Consider the following 18,585-nt stretch of genomic DNA (forward strand, 5'->3'; position numbering starts at 1 on the left):
TTAATGCAGAGTAAATGTTTGCACTTGGGTACAGCTGTGTGGATCCAGATGCTAAGGGCTCCGGCTAGCGGCACGGGGCCCGACTCCAAACGTATCGGATAACTGCAGGGTAAGCTCTGGCTTTGGAAAGTGTTACTCCAACACTACTGTTAAACACAAACGGTATTTTGCCTCAATTATATGCTCTCATTGAAAATCACTTGCTTTCTCTCTGGCCATTTTGGTTATGGAGAGACAGATGCAGATGTTTCATGCCATTTTGTTTTCTCTGATCATAGTGACCAGATTTAATGAAATTTAATGAGCTGTCCACCCATACAATGACACAAACAAGCTATAACTTTAAATATAAAGTTCTGCTACATATACATTATGCACTGTATACAATTTTTTAAAAATTGAAAAAGGGTTAAAAAGTCTACATTTTAAACTTTGAGGCTGGAAAAATCACTTTGTGCCTCCTGGCATCTGTAGTAAGGTCATACTTATATTAGTAACATTAATTCACAATCAAAAACCAAAAAATATCAAATCATTGCGCACAAATAATTTAAGGAATGATTTTCAATAGATAAAATTAATACAAAATTATTGGGGAAAACATATTGCATTTTTATATAATTAAAAAAATGTATGCTGTTATTAATAATAATAATAATAATAATAATAAATATTTTTATAGGTGTATTTATTTTGCAGCAAAAAGACACATAATTTTCTGTTAATACAATAATAAAAAAATATATACGCCTTGGTGTCAAATGTATATTTTTTATAATTTCTTTATACTTTTACTTCATACCAGAAAGAAATAAAGATGCAGTCATTCTGCAGTAAAAAAGACACATCATGGTGCCAAATTCAGCATGTCACACTTTTAGAAAAAAAAATACAAAAGTTGTACCTTTTTGTAACTGGGATAGTACTCTTTAAAAGGTCCTAATATGTACCATTTAGGTACCTTTGAGGTAGCAGTATGTACCTCTATGTAGATACCATCATGTATTAGAGGTACCAATATATACATTTTAGGTAAAAAAGTGTACACTGTAAAAAAGTTCCGTAGAAATTACAATGTTACTGCAGCTGGGTTCCGGTAATTTACCGTAGATTTACATTTATCATTATCATTTGCTGGCAAGAGTTTGTTCAAAGTTAAATAAATTTTAAATATGAACAAGTCTTTATCTTTACCGAATAAAACTATACAATAACAGCCTCATGCAAAGCATTCTGGGAACCAGAAATCATCATCAACCTTTTTCTGTTTTTTTGCTTCAAATTTTGTTTCCCAAAATGTTTTGCTCGATGCTGTTTTTTTAGCTTTACTCTGTAAAGACAAAGACAAAGTAAATTTTTAACGTTCATTTAACTTTTAACAAAATGTTGCCAGTGGAGGGCAAAATTTAAATCTATGGTAGGTTACTGGCAACCCAGATGCAATTTCTACGAATTTTTTTACAGTGTACTTTAGGGCTGTCAAATTTTAATTCGAATTTCGAATATTCGTCGAATGTAAAAAAAATATGCATATTCGAACGTAAAACTTTGCATTCGAATTTTACCTGTGTCAGGAAGCTCACGCAACGTGATGATGACGTAACTGACGCGGATTGTAACAGAGCGTAGCGGCTCAGCCAACTATGCAAAGCAAGCCAGCATTATTCATTTGAAAAATAGCAAGAAAAGACAGTGGGGATTACGAGTCGGAAAGAATACATATTAAAAGGGCTGTGTGATGCTTCTTTGGTTTTTGGAGCATCAACTGGAATTCATCCGTAAAGTGAAACTAGCTGAGATGACAGAATTAGTGTCGTCTGCTTTTAAATGCAGTTTTAAAGTTTAAAATAACTGATCAACACGAAAAGTGCCATAATACAGCTGCTTGTTTAGCAACATTAAAACCAGTGCATCTACAGAGTCCACACCGCATATGAGAGAGTTGCAATGTAACGCCGCGGTGGCTTTATTTTTATAACTGACTGGAAACTTGACTTTCACCTGGACATTTATATGCAAGTTTTTCATCAACATTATCTGCGTGAAATATAAACATGATGATCATCTGCCAACTCGACTGTTGTCAAGCACGTCCTCTATTAATTACGGAGAGTCTGCTTTATTAACGGCTTCGCTCTGCGCGTAAGTTAAACATTTCTGTTCTGTACTTTATTACTCGCATATATTTCTACATATTTTCAACCAAGGAACACACAAAATATAATATAAGTTGCTGTGAATAGCGTTTAAGCTTGACAAAATTTAAATGACTAATGATCTTTCCCACTTATTTTAGCTTAAATAAAGATTCATTCGTTTTCATACTTTATTAGAAACACGTACATTTATCTACTTATATATTATATAAAATGCCCTATATTAATATGCGTTGTCTATGTATGGCATTCGTTTTGTACATTTACAGGTGCACAAATATACTGGTTAATTTTGATTTCATTAAGACAGCGTGTGTTCTGTATTGACTGAGGCTCTGTACATTTTTTGTAAATTTAATTAATGTATGGTACATAAAATTATTTGTAAATGTATTCATGGATAGTTTCTTGACTATGTTTGTGTTAATAGCCTACACACGCTGGCTGTTGAGGTATTTTGCACTTTTGTTCCTTTGCATATGAATTAAAAAAATTATGTTTAATTTATTAGTGTTTATAACATTCGTTTTAACAAAAAATATGCTGTGCATGATTTGTTTATATTATTGGGGCTTTGTGCTGCGCCCTCTTGTGGTGAGCTTTTAGGAGTATTTTCTCCAAGATAAAGTAGGTCTTTATAATTCGAATATAATTCGAATTTTATAATTTTTCAAGGACGAATTTCGAATGTACTTGTTCAGCCATTTTGACAGCCCTAGTGTACTTAAAAAAAAAGGAATTGCCCGGGTGACAACTTTTGTACCTTCTTGATCCTTTTTTCTGAGAGTGCATGCTCTACGCCCAATGAGCCCTGAGACAAACAGCCATAGCTTAGACACAATAAAGCCAGCCAATGACGTCAACCGTTACATTCTCGTGATCTCTTCTGTCTAATTAGAAAATAAGTGAATCAGGCTGTTGCCATTGCCCTGTGCAAAACTGGTAGAGATATGCAGCATCAGTGGCCTGCCTGCCTGCATCCTGTGCTTTGAAGCGGCTGCTATCCCCACACATTTGAGGTGATGCCAAGATTCTGCACTCCAGGTTCACCAGTTAGGGCTTGCGATTCTTGGGGAAGTTCTCTGACTAAACACTTATGAACAGGTGTGATGTTTTGCCATATCATTCCCACCCTTAAATGCTGATGGGTAAGCAGTAATACTGTAAAAGGCTCTATATGTTTGGAATGTAATTCTGTTAAATTGCTTGACAAATAATATGCGGTGTGTACTCCCTACTGTATAGACCATTGGTTCTCAAACTTTTTCGACATGCGGCCCCCCTTATGTATGGTGCATACCTTTTTGCCACCTCAAAAAAAAAAAAAGTAGGACATAAAAAATTCCAAAACTTAAAATGTAAGTTAAACAAAACATATTAAAGTATACAATGTAGTGTTGTTGGTTAGTAGCCTTATTTTTCTGAGGCTTTATTACACAGAATTTATGCCCTATGTATAACAACTATATAGGCAAATAGATTTAAATTAGATATACAAACATGTTAGATTACTAACATGTGTCAACAAAATAATGAACTAATAAAACTTTTTGAATTAAACTCAATTATGAAACCCCTGTAAAGGCAGTACTGTATATATTTCTTGTCAGTCTTGAGACACATTTCTACTGTAAGTTTTTAGGATTTACAATATGCTGTGCTTGTTTGCATCATTGTCTATGTTACGGTTTCATCCATGTCGATTCTCGCCCGTGTGCTTTATAGAAACATAGCTGCTCTGGGATTTCACAGGCTTACTCTTCTAGTTTTTTTCTGTGTTGTATTAAGCTTCTTATTATTTCTGAGCAGAATTTGAATGAACCATTGAAAAGCCTTCAGATGAGATGTAATCAGAGGTTTTTCACTCTGGCAGAGCGGATATTTGGAGCTCCATTAAAATGTCTGTCAAATATGTTTGCTCGCGATATAATGAACGAACATTTCCTTCACTCGTCTAACTGTGAAAATGTCCTGAAAGACGTGATTATAACAGGACCCGGAAATTAGATTTTGAAAGCATGTCAAACACGTCAGTGCATAGAGTGACATCGGCACCCGTGGACCTTAAGGTAATTTCTAAGGGGTTGGAAAACTAAACAATCACCAAAATGATTCTCTGCCAAAAAATTAATGTAGAAGATCCATCAATCCAAGAGAGATCCTCACAAAGAAGTCAAAGTACAATCGTGGTCCAGTGAGAGTAAACATATCTGACAGGAACCAATCAGAACAATGACTCATATGTCTACAAGCTGAGACAGAAGGTCAAAGCTAATGTCAAATGTTTCATGTCATAAATCCACTGCGAACGTCAACCGTCACTTTTTGAAGTTAAACACATACGGTGAGAAAAGTCACATGTTACTCATTCAATAATACATTTTACAACACTTTTAGATGGATTTGCCTATAGAACTAAATGCTACCATCCAAGACGAGATAAAATAGCCAATATAAAGACTCTAAACATCAAAGATAAACATATTAGCTTAGAATACTGTATGTAGTTTCAATACACATTTATATTACATTTTTTCTTACTCAATCTTTGGGACTGGACTATTTGCATATTTGCATATTTTTACAAAATCTTTAAAGGGTCATAGCATGAAAATTAGACTTTTTCATGTTTAAGTGTTATAATTCGGTCCCCAGTGCTTCTATCAGCCTAGAAAATGTGAAAAAGATCAACCCAGTAACTTTGATTGGGTATTATGTGTGAAGTATGTGAAGTCTGCAAGTATGTGAAAAATTAGGTCGTTCAGATTTCACCTGTTTTGTGAATATTTATCTAGATCTACTCTATCTTTTAAGAAAAAAAAACACAAACTCTCTCTTTCTTTGATTATAGTAAATGTTGAAATTAACATTACTGTAAGTATGATTAATGAATACTGTAGAAGTATTGTTAGCTTGTTAACTAATGTGTGTATGTTAGAGGTCTTCTTGGGTCCAAAGAAATGTACCCAACCCGAAATGACCCAAAGCTCCTTATACCCGTACCCGACGTGCATAAAAAAATTTTTTTAAAGAAAGACCGACCAAAGACAAACCCAAGAAAATTAGACCCGAGTCCGACCCGAACTAGTGGCAATTTTTTTAACCCGACTGGACCCGAATGTAAACGGCACTGACGTGTGTGCATTCTGCAGACCTACACAGTCAGAAAGAAACTCCGGTGGCCTCGCAACCAATTTGGCGAGCTGGTCCATTTGTTTTACTTTATCTGACGATGACACCCAGATAACGGATAAAATGTACATTTTAAATTGATTGACATGTCAATGTCGCAAGCGCTCTTGGCAAACACATGAGGTTTCAAAAGGACATTGACGCACACACGCAAGAGAGTTCGGGTCCTTTCGGGTCCATTCGGCAAAAACACATTCATATTAAATTACATGAGGCCGCTATTATTATTCCCGACCCTTGTCCGCGGCACTTTTAGACCTGAACCCGATCAGACCTGAGTTGTGAATAAATGATAACAGAATTTTTATTTTTGAGTGAACTATCCCTTTACCTATGTTTTGTTGTAACATATCATTGTAAAGTGTTACCATGATATTACATCCTGTTGCTTATAGTCAGTTTCAGCAGTAACAACATAAACAAGCAGCTTTCGTGGTCAACGCGTAACTCCGCTAAGAATAAATAACAACAAAGTTCTTTTAAAGTAGTTTATTTATATAACAAGCAAAATAAACAACATGTAGATTACCTAGGAAACCAAAACATTTGTTATTTTTGACAAGGTATTTGTTTAAGAGTTCAGTTTCAGTCAGACCATTAAACAAACAGAAACCGAAAGTAAAGTTCAGACCAGAAGCGTAATCTCATCACTGTACGTGCGTCCGAGGAAACGGTCTACACTTAAAGTCCAAAATAATTTTGATATATTAGTGTCTAGTGTCACTGTCCAGATGAATTATCACTGTATTAAGTTTTACTTTATACTGTAAAAGTGTCCACTAAGTGACTACATAATTGCAGCTTTCTTATACCACCAAACAGTTAAACACCCCATCTGTTCAGCCTAGATTTCTTCATAAATGATTTAATGGCTCTTTGCAAATGCTAAGCATCTAAACTAACTCAATCACGCAGTCCATCCACTTGAAGTTGCATTGCTAGATAACTGATTCTTACACTACAAGCTCATATCTAGCAGGGTAAACCAGCTGGGCAACGTGGCGTCTCAAAGAACAGCTGGACGGATGGAGCATTAATCAGATGGAGGTAAATGCGGAGTGCTATAAGAAGGACCTGTGAGGAGAGTACTGTATCCCTCATCTGTCAGTCTGTGCGCTGCTAACAGATGGACGCCAGATGATGAATCCACTTTATAAGCCCTAATACACATTTAACTGCATCGGTCCTCGCACATGACCCAGAGAGATAGTCAAGGGATCAATCTCTCCTGATGGCCACAAATGCAAACCTGCAGGAGATGCAGTGTATGTATACAGACAGATGGAAAACATCTTTTGCTCTATGGCGTCTTTCATGACCTGTAGTTTTAAAGGAAAGTCAAAAGTTTCTTTCATTTTTTAATCTCCCCCATGCTGCTCGACTTTCTTTCTTTAGTAGAAATGGTGAATCTTTATTTGTTATGATTATCCAGATTACTTTCTTCCATATAATGAAAATGAATGAACATACAGTACATAGCCATACAACACATTGGCTTTGTGTGAGGAAACATTCGCTTATTGTATGGAAATGAGTGGCAAGGATATCCTTCAAAGAAATTGTCTTTTGTATACTACAACTGAAAACAAGTGTACAGTATCAGACATTTTTTAAAAATATGTACCATATTATGTTAAAGGTCCCAATATGTACCATTAGGAACAGATATGTATATGTTCGGTACCAAAAGCTGTACTTTTTGAAAGGGTACTTCAAAAAGGGTATTTAGACCATTTTTCTGACAGTATAACAACAATAAAGGGAGTAAATAATGACATAATCTTAATTTCTGGATAAACCATTCCTTTAAAGGGACACTTTAAACCTTTAAACTTTTACATTTACCGTTTTGGAATCCCTTCAGACGATCTCCGGGTCTGGTGGTACCAGTTTTAGCATAGCTTAGCATAATCCATTGAATCTAATTAGACCATTAGCATCGCGCTCAAAAATAACCAAAGAGTTTTGATATTTTTTCTTTTTTAAAACTTGATTCTTCTGTAGTTACATCGTGTATTAAGACAGAAAATTAAAAGTTGTGATTTTTTAGGCAGATATGGGACTTTGCTGCCGTAACATGGCTGCAGGAGGCATAATGATATTACACAGCAGCCAAAAATAGTCCCCTTAGTCACTTTCAATAGCAGGGAACTATTTTTTAGTACTGCGTAATATCATTGCACTTCCTGCAGCCATGATACGCTAGCAAAGTCCTTGATTATTACGCAAGAATAAGAGTATAGTTCCTAGACATATCTGCCTAGAAAATCGCAAGTTTTAATAATCGGTTGGTATTAGTACACGAAGTACAAAAAAAGTGAAGTTTTAAATAGGAAAAATATCAATATATATGTGTGTATATATATATATATATATATTTAAGTGGAGTGTCTCTTTAACTATTAGACAGAGTTTACAATCTCTTGAGTTGAATACTCTCAGAAAACAGGTACAAGAAGCTAAAAAGCTGTCACTGGGGTGGTACCTTTTCAAAAAGTACACTTTTGTACCTAAAAGGTGCATATTGGTACCTCGAAAGTACATATTAGGTCCTTTTTAAAATGTACCGTCCCAGTGATACTTGTTTAATTCTGAGAGTGATGATGCATTCTGGGAATTGCAGTCCAATTATGCACCTGCAACAGCTGTAGCTTTCTGAAGTGCGATATGGTTTATTAATTTAAGTTTTAATTACACAGATTTGTATTCTGATGCGTCGGCTTCAGCTGAATGGGTATTTATGGCCCTGTTTGGATTTCTTTAAAGATTTTTCCGAGCTGGAGGGTGCCTGGTTATGTTCAAAAGCGTTTCTGCCAGCTCAATTCCTGTGGTTTGCCATTTGAGGGGCGAGACAACGCTGTCAGACTGAATTTGTCCCAACAATGGCTGATGAGAGTGGAAAGAGGTGTGAACAGGGATTTGATGAGCCAGCCATCGACCGCAAAACACCGGCTAAGAAGCCGAGGGACTCAATTGACATCTTAATGTACAAAACATTAATTCTAAATGCGAATATGAACTGCATTTTAAACAGACCAATTTTCCAATACGCTGCCTCTGATGTTTGTTGATCTTTAAGAAGAGTTTGAGTATGTGCCTTCGGGAAGGGTTTTAATGTTGCAATGACTAGATATGGAAATTAATCATACTGCTTACGACACATGGCTGAGTAAAAGGGACCTTTAGGAAAATAAACCATGGTTTTATTGTGGTAAAAGTGTAGTAGCCATAGTTTTTGGTATATTGATTACAATAGCAAAACCATGGTTTAACTACACTTACTATGGTTTAATTATGGTTTTTGAAAGTCATGGTTGTCAAAACCATGACTATTTTGTGGTTACCATGGTTTTACTACAGTAACCATGTTTTTTGGGTTTTAAATTGTAGTAAAACCATGGTTCATTTTCATAAGGGAACCTTCCATTTGATTGTCCTAGTTCTCACTGACTAGGACATAAATGGCACCAAAGGTTATTTTCAAGGGTCGATATACCCCGAATTCCAGACCAATCAGAATACCTGCCTCTTTAAAGGAACACGCCCACATTTTGGGAATTAAGCTCATTTACAGTATCCCCCAGAGTTAGATAAGTGCATACATACCTTTCTCATCTCTGGGCATGCTGTAACTCTGTCTGATGCAGCCCCTGCTAGCTTAGCTTAGTACAAAGACTGGAAATGAATGGCTCCAGCTAGCATACTGCTCCAACCCTATATCACGACATTGCGTGACTATTTCACGCATGGACCAGCGTGACAATGTCACGCTTTGCCGCGTTTGAGCGTGTGCATGTCACGCTTTCTGTTTGTGTCGCTGTCACGTATTTGTTACTCAACTTTTTTGTCCTATTTTCAAACCATTGTCGCTTCGGTGTAGGGCCAGATTTGGTGCTTGTGTTATATGTCACTTTAAGTATTTGTCACTTTAAGTATTGGTTTATAAAATAAAAAGATACAATACTTATTCTTTTATATTTTCTAAACTTTAAACAATTGTCACCTGACGTTGGGGTTAGAGTTTGTTTAGGTAAGGGTGTCATTTTATGTAAATCTAACCCTAAACCGAAGCGACAATGGTAAGAAATTAGGACAAAAAAGTTGAGTAACAAATACGTGACAGCGACACAAACAGAAAGCGTGACATGCACACGCTCAAACGCGGCAAAGCGTGACATTGTCACGCTGGTCCATGCGTGAAATAGTCACGCAATTTCGTGATACTGGGTTGACTGCTCCCAATAAGTGACAAAATAACGCAAACATTTTCCTATTTATGTGTTGTGATTTGTATAGTCAAAGCGTGCACAAACAACAATGTCATATGAGACACAGCCATCTTTTAACAGTATACCTATATGACCTAGTTATTTGTACACGGTGTGACTATACAATTCACAACACATAAATAGGAAAATGTTTGCATTATTTTGTCACTTATTGGGAGAAGTTTGCTAGCTGAAGCCATTCACTTCCAGTCTTTGTGCTAAGCTAAGCTAAGCTAGCGGGGGCTGCATCAGACAGAGTTACAGCACACACGGAGATGAGAAAGGTATTTATGGACTTATCTAACTCTGGGGGATACTGTAAATAAGCTTAATTCCCAAAATGTGTGTGTGTTCCTTTAAAGTTTCTTATGGGGAGAAATGGGACATTTCTTCTTCAATTATTGAACATTCTGTAGCATAATTGGTAAAGCATTGCATTAGCAGCTATAGGTTCGATCCCACATCCAGATAAAATGTATACCTCGTGAGTCTCTTTGTATAAAAGCATCTGGCAGATGAATAAATATAAATGTCATATGGCAAACGTTTCCATAAGGGTCAGTAAATAAACAGACTGTCTTCAGTAGGCAATTTATCTGCATGTCTCTTCATGCCGGTTTAATTAAGCCCTAAGAGACAAATCAGATCAACGACAGAGAGTTTATTACGCATGTAATTTACCAACCATCCTCATGTATTGGGAAAGCACCCTGACCAAATCAACATTACAGCCTTTTAACCGAACCCTTATGCAGAGCCATTTTAACAGGTGCTTTTAATGGACACGGAGAGGATGCGAACGTTGTAAAGTTGATTGTTTCTTAGCCAGAGACCTATGGATATATATCTAATCCTAATCGATCTGAAATTTCTCAATTATGTTTATAGCCGAGTACTGTTCATTGGCAACCTGCCTGCTCTCTGTGTAATGAGGCTTGATGTGATTTACCGTTTAATATTAACTGCCACGCTGTAACAAATACAGGAAAGTGGTACAATGGATTAGCTTCCTGACTTATTCCTGAACACGTTAACCAGATCAAATCCAGACCAAATCTTATCCGGTCTCAGCACATACATGTATACAGTACACAACCCTGTTTCTGTGCACATCTGTCTGTTCTTATCAAACAAATATCGAAAAATACCTTATTGATCGGATAGAAGTCATATGCATGCTGATGAAGTACAGCGGTTGCGGTACAGACCGTGTGCGTGTGTCTCAACGTCAGATTCCTCCGTAACCTCAACTTCCCGTAAACAGTTTCCCATAAACAGCCTTGTAGACACACTTCCTTATCATAAAACCTTTATGATACGTCTTTTCGTACGTCAGCGTTCACATGCTGCCAGCAGGTGCAAGATGAATGGGCATTAAATGTGACAATGCCATTATTATTCAACTAAAATTGGAATGTTTGTGCTATTCAAGCTCACAGCAACCATCCCAAGATTCTTTGCTGCACACGTTGACATGCAAAGAGTTATAGCCTAGTACCCAGCCAGTCCATTCAACAGCAGGCTTGGGGGCCACTAAAGCTTTTACTGTAGTACAGCTTGGTGGGATTTAATCATTGCAGTGTGCCACAGCACAAGTACAACGCATATATGTACCTACATAGATAACAGCAGTGAATCCGACCAGCCGGACAGGCTGCCATAAGCTTAGGTTTGTGTTTATTTAAAAAATAAAATAAATGCTGATACCTGAAGACAGATATGCAGTCTTTTAAATAAACACTTGGTACGCATCAAATGCAGGTAGAAAATTGTTTGTGGTGAATAAACAAGCAGAAAAACTTGCCAGTAATTGCATTAGTAGCTTTGTTAAAAAAAAGTTTAATTGTTAGGTCAGACCGTAGCAATAATATTTAGAGTTAGCTGTAAGAAAATATCTTTGATATAAATCAAAGCATACAAACTCTGTAGTAAAGATAAAAAAATCTGTTGAAATTTACACATCTTTCACCAACTTTTATCAACTAACATCAAAAGTTTATGTAGTTTATGAATGATTAGATTTTTATGACATGGAAATTTATCTTAAGTTCTTAATCTCAAGTTTCTTTGCACATCTGTCACAGACAAACAACAAGATGAATAAATACATTAATGCATTAATTAACATTTGTTTGTTTGTTTGTTTGTTTGTTTGTTTGTTTGTATGTATGAATGAATGAATTAATTAATTGTAGGAATGGTTGAACGAATGAATTAATGTTTGTTTGTTTGTATGTATGTATGAATGAATGAACAGATGGACGGACGGACAAACGAACGTACGTATGCATGTAGTAATGCATGAATGTATGTAGTAATGAATGAATGAATAAATGTTTGTATGAATGAATGAATGTTTGTATGAATACATGAACGGACAGACGGATGGACAAATGAACAGACAGATGGATGGACAAATGAACGGACAAACGGATGGACAAATGAATGGACATACGTATGCATGTAGTAATGCATGAATAAATGTAGTAATGAATGAATGTATGTTTGTATGAATGAATAAATGGATGGACGGAGGGAAGGACAAACGTATGTATGCATGTAGTAATGCATAAATGTATTTATCAATGAATGAATGAATGAATGCATGTTTGTATGAATGAACGAACGGACAGACGGCCGTACAAACAAACAAACATATGTATGCATGTAGTAATGCATGAATGTTTGTAATAATGAACGACTGATTGGATGAATGTACGTATGCATGTAGTAATGCGTGATTGTATGTAGTAATGAATGAATGAATGAATGAATGAATGAATGTATAAATGAATGAACAGATGGACATACAAATGTACATATATATGCCTGGAGTAATGAATAAATGAATGAATGAATGAATGAACGGACGTACGAATGTACATAAACATGTAGTAATGCATGAATGTATGTAGCAATGAATGAATGTATGTTATAATTAATGGATGAATGAATGTTTGTATGTATGAATAAATGAACAGGCAGATGGACATACAAATGAATGAACATATGTATGTATGTAGTAATGCATGAATGTATGTAGTAATGAATGAATGAATAAATGTTTGTATGAATGGATGAATGTTTGTATGAATACATGAACGGACAGACGGATGGACAAATGAACGGACATACGTATGCATGTAGTAATGCATAATTAAATGTACTAATGAATGAATGTATGTTTGTATGAATGAATAAATGGATGGACGGAGGGAAGGACGAACGTATGTATGCATGTACTAATGCATAAATGTATTTATCAATGAATGAATGAATGAATGAATGAATGAATGCATGTTTGTATGTATGAATGAACGAACGGACAGACGGACGTACAAACAAACAAACATACGTATGCATGTAGTAATGCATGAATGTATGTAATAATGAATGACTGACTGGATGAATGTACATATACATGTAGTAATGCGTGAATGTATGTAGTAATGAATGAATGAATGAATGTATACATGAATGAACAGATGGACATACAAATGTACATATATATGCCTGTAGTAATGAATAAATGAATGAATGAATGAATGAACGGACGTACAAATGTACATATACATGTAGTAATGCATGAATGTATGTAGCAATGAATGAATGAATAAATGTATAAATGAATGAACGGATGGACATACATATGTACATATGCATGCATGTATTAATGAATAAATGTATGTTATAATTTATGGATGAATGAATGTTTGTATGTATGAATGAATGAACAGGCAGATGGACATACATAATGAATGAACATATGTATGTATGTAGTAATGCATGAATGTATGTAATAATAAATGAATGGATGAACAGACTAATGAACGAATGAATGAATGAACGGATGAACAAATGTATATATGTAGTAATGCATGGATGTATGTCATAATAAATTAATTAATGGATGGATGGATAAATGAATGAACATACGTATGCATGTAGTAATGAATGGATGAATGAATGTTTGTTTGTATGTATCTATGTTTGTATGCAAGAATGAATGAATGAAGTCAGTCTATATGTCTAATACAGATGTCTGAAACAAAAATTAAAAAGCATGCCATAAAGTGCCAGCTGTCTTCAAAGAGTTCAAAGCCTTCACTTACTGAATCAACCACTATTCAAGCATTTCAAATACACAAGTGCAATAAATAAAGCAAAATTGACACTTACCATTTGAGAGTGACTTTTGGGGCAACAGTTAATATCTTCTACCTTCTCATTAGCTGCAAAAGAGTAATTGTTGGGTTAAACCTTAGCACGACAAACACAAGACAGTCTATGACCTCTCCCATCACAGATTTTTTCAGTGTGTAAAAGTCTGAGAAAATGCTGAAAAAACATGCGGCTGTTAATTCATCAGCTGTCGCCTGTGAGTTTCTGTCATAGGATCTGCCATTGTATGCTGGAGGTTCATAATAAAGTTTCAGTCCGGCCCAGAGGAGGAGAAAACAGAGAATGTGAGGGGAAATGAAGACGGAAAAATAAAAAAGACAGGCTCACACACATAACACAAACCATTCAAAGCCTGATAAAGTGAACACATGGGAGACACATGCTTTAATAGTGCAGAAAGAGTGCTCGATTCTCATGTTGCTAATTTCTGCAGTGTCTAATCCAGTTAAACGCAAGCTTAATAACTTATGAAACACCGTGAGTGGTTACACTATGTTTTACACAAATTATTTTTTCCCTTAAATGAGCTACGAAGATTTATTAGCCTGCAATACATTTGAGAGAGTAACCGAGTGAATTAGAGAAAGTGTAGCGAATGTGTGTATTAGCTATTATCTGGATGATTTCTGCCAGCAGAACTCCATCGGGTATGTCCTGAGTCAAGTCCTTAATGAGTCTCGGACAGCCGGATTTGGCCAAGTAATGGTTCGCCCAATCAGTGTAGATCTAGAGGGAACAAGAATCAAAATGCTGATAAGACTCAGAAAGTAAAATAAAAACTAAATAGCTTCTAGGCAGACAAGAATGATAGACTAATCAAGAGTTATGTCACGATCTTAAGAAGGTCAGATGTAAACAGACTGTCAGCTTTTAAAATGTCTTCTTCTGTGGACCAAATCTCATTTGTTTAACAAAATATTCAGGAAAACAAACACTGAACGAGAGAGAGAGAGAGAGAGAGAGAGAGAGAGAGAGAGAGAGAGAGAGAGAGAGAGAGAGATTGGTACTCAAAACTACCAATATGGCCTCAAAACTTGTAATAGATTATCTGGGATTTTCAAATAAAGCATTTAAGACATACAGTACTGACATCAGTGATCTATTTAATCAGATATGGATTACACAGATAGTCCCTAGTATGACAAATTCATATTACAAAAGGCAGATTATTCTCTAAAGGCAGCTGTGATCTTTCCATTAGCTTTTAAAATACGGTAAGGTAAGTAAGTCGGCACATATGAGTTTCAGAGCAATGACAAGATTAAGTGTTTCATTGTGATCCTAAGATTAGGGGAAGCAGTTTCTGTTTCCTAACTAAGTAAAAGCACCCCAATGGCCTGGTGTGCTCTTAAATACAATCTTATTACACTGCTTATAAAGGAGTTACCCAATCAACGGTCTTAAGAATATCTACGTTTATATATTTAGATGCTTTTGTTAAAAGTGACTTACAGTGAAAGTCATTCAAGAAATAAATTTTATGAGCTTGTATGAACATTTAATGGGAATCAATCCTTGACTTTGTCACTGGGATAGTACCCTTTATAAAGGTTCTAATATGTACCATTTAGGTACTGATATGTACCTTTGAGGTACCAGTATGTGCCTCTGAGGTACCAGTATACCTCTAATGTACCAATGTGTACCTTTAAGGTAACAATATGTATTTTTTAGATAAAAAGTGTATTTTTTTAAAGGTACTGCCCCAGTAGCAATAGCCCCTGTAGTAGTAGCCAACAATACATTGTATGGGTCAAATTATTATTTTAAGCCAAAAATCATTCGGATATTATGTACAGATCATGTTTCATGAAGATATGATGTACATTTTTTACCATAAATATATCAAAAGTTTATTTTTGTGAATAGATGCAGTTCCTTCATTTGGACAACTTTAAACATGATTTTCTCAATATTTAGATTTTTTTGCACCTTCAGATTCCAGACAAATAGTATCTATCAAATATTGTCCTATCATAACACACCAAACATCAATGGAACGCTTATTTATTCAGCTATCAGATGCTGTATAAATCTCAATTTAAAAACATGTACCCTTATGAAGTTCCAGGGTCACATATTTGCAATTACTATAACAAAGTTTAAAAGTACTATTGAATAATTCATGTACCACGAAAGGACCACAAAATGCATCTGATTATGTACTTAATCCAAATTCTGTTTAAACTTCTTTTGGGGTATTCAAGCTTTAATCAAGAGGGGGTCAAACCTTCCCCTTACCACTCTGCTTCACATTAAAGTAATATACAGCGTTTTTGACTGCAAAGTACTTAAAGTGGCCAACTTCATTTACACCCACGAACCCTGTAAAATTTCAAAAGGAGTGCTAAGTTGCGTAGCTAGTTTCATTTCAGACCATATTATAATGCCAAATTCCTCATAAAATTATCAAAGACCTGCCATACTCTCTCGCCACCTCAAACACAGTAAGCAATTAAAACAGATTTCTATGTTTTCCAAGGAAAGCGTAGTACACCACAGTTCAAAGGTTTCTTCTGTTGTGGTTAGAGCATATGATGAGTCTTCATAAACGAGAAGAGGGTGATTAAGAGCTCTTTAGTCATCCTCCTACTCAAACACAATACAATGTAAAAGAATGCCAATAAAGGTCTTCACTCACCACTCAAAACCACAGCAAGCCACAGCAGTAAACAAACAGCTACACCACCGCAGATGCCAACACCTCTAGTCACGGCACAGAAAACAGTGAAAGATTTAAACATTTCCTTATTGGACTTTCATTGGACTTACAACTCTAGCAACGGTCATGGTTCAATCCGCAAGGAGCACATTTACAGATAAAATGTATATGCATTGTAAGCCATTTTGGATAAAATTTATCTTTAAATACTATATAGAAAGATATATCATGTATTGATTGTGTTGTTACATTGTACTTTTTTGTGCATTTAAAATGTCTGCATGTCAATACACTCTTGACCTTATCCCTAACCCTAAACCTAGCCTGACCCTAGCCCTACCATATGTGCACAATATATGAACAATGTATGAATTTGTTTTTCTCTTTAAAGTACATATCAGACACATATTATAAAAATGTACATCAAATGCACATTAAGTGGTTTTGGCTAAATTTATCATTGCAAAATTCTGCTTTGGTTTAGTCACAGTATTGTTGCTTTGGTTTGTGCTGCAGTACTGGATGAAGGATGAAGTCAGATTTCTGTGGCTTAACCTGGATGAGTCGTCGAGGTGTGCTGGTGCAGTGGTTAAGGGGTCACAGAAAGGAAAGTCTATAGAGTTACAAGAGAGTGATTTCTGCAGTACAACCGTGGTCCCTTTCCCTGCATGATGGAGAGCTAGAGAATCAAGGGTGCCGCAGTGCCACAGTTGTTCTTCCACTTGACAGGCACAAAATGTCTATCTAGACCCTTAAGAGGAGTAAAAGAGAGATCACTTTATCTGTCTTTTACTGCCTCCAGCGACCAGAGATTATAAAGAAAGCAAGATAAGAGAATAAAGACACATTTGAAATTGTTAACATTAAAAACTAACTAACCTAATGCTGAGTCATTTTTGTTCTAGTTTTCATACTATATACCTTGGTATGGACCAAAAATCCTAAGTAGTGTGCATTTAAAAACCCAGAGACAATCAGAACTGTATCTACATTTCTCTTAACTTCATAACCCATAATAAATGTGGTGCTTAGCTTAACTTTATTTATTAAGGTAAAGCAAATTATTATTAGTCAAGATAAAATAAATAAAACTTGAAATGACTTGTAAAACCAAGTTTCTGCAATTCTGATGTTAGTCTGGAGTACCTATAGAGTAGTATTACATCCTTTATATCACTGAAGAGTCTTTAGTTTATTCAAATCTACTCTTTCCGAAAACGTATGAAAAAATTAAGAAAGAGGAGTTACTACCGCGGGAGGAGCGAGTACGAGTCATGCAACACTATACAACACTATTTAACTTATGATTCACTACATGTTTGTGTCATTTATATAATATGCACGTGCCTATTTCCAACATAAGACAGAAGTCTTACTTACCGCATGCAACTCATGACCCTGTTGGGACTATTCAATAAAATCCAGCGCATCAAACACACACGCAAAGCTGCTACCCCGGATAAACAAACTATATCCATTGTTTTCATAAGGCTGGCTGTCTTCTCATTAAATCCAAAAACACGCTTCTTCTTTCATGCCATTGTTGAGTTTTGAAATTAAACTAAGCTGTCACGTAATGTGATTTGTAAGTTCTAGCATCTCCCGTTGATTGAAGGGTGGGCGGGGTTTTTCTGGGGGAAAGTGCCCATAAAAAGAAGTGTTACGTATAAAAACCCCTGAAACGTCAGTTGGACCAGTAATCGAAAAAACTTTCCGAAACTTTACTCTGTAAAGTTTAAATACTCTGTAACACACCCAACTGCTTTTTTGACACTTTGCCTACGTTTAGCATGAGGAAACAACTCTATAACTGTGTTAATAAGTGAGAATGCATGAAATACTATTGAACCACCCCTTTAAAAATGTAAGATTTTTTACAGTGGATATGGCTAAGTATTGCGACCAATTTGGCGAATCAATTTTATTCCTTTGTTCTGAATTGTCTACATTTTCACAACAGACTATGCATACAAGGATAATTGTGGAATTTGAAAAAAAATGTCTATTTAAGAGCAAGAAAAAATAAACCCACTATTTGCACTCTGTCTAAAGCCTTGATATGCGGATTTCTGGGCACGCTTCGGACTTCTCAAACAAATTAACATCTAATTTGCATAAATATTTT

The 18,585-nt window shown here is 35.6% G+C and overlaps 1 protein-coding gene across 1 annotated transcript in view; it reads right to left on the reverse strand.

Annotated features, from left to right (window-relative positions):
- Positions 1-18,585, reverse strand: part of nav3 (neuron navigator 3) — a 164,713-nt gene that overhangs the window by 100,832 nt on the left and 45,296 nt on the right. Inside the window, exons 2-3 of the mRNA XM_073867495.1 lie at positions 14,402-14,524; positions 13,796-13,843 (exon numbers count right to left, since the gene is read on the reverse strand). Coding sequence (XP_073723596.1) covers positions 13,796-13,843; positions 14,402-14,524 — 171 coding nt within the window. The remainder of the gene's footprint in view (positions 1-13,795; positions 13,844-14,401; positions 14,525-18,585) is intronic.

The sequence above is a fragment of the Misgurnus anguillicaudatus genome, chromosome 1 (assembly GCF_027580225.2).
Source record: "Misgurnus anguillicaudatus chromosome 1, ASM2758022v2, whole genome shotgun sequence".
Taxonomy (NCBI): domain Eukaryota; kingdom Metazoa; phylum Chordata; class Actinopteri; order Cypriniformes; family Cobitidae; genus Misgurnus; species Misgurnus anguillicaudatus.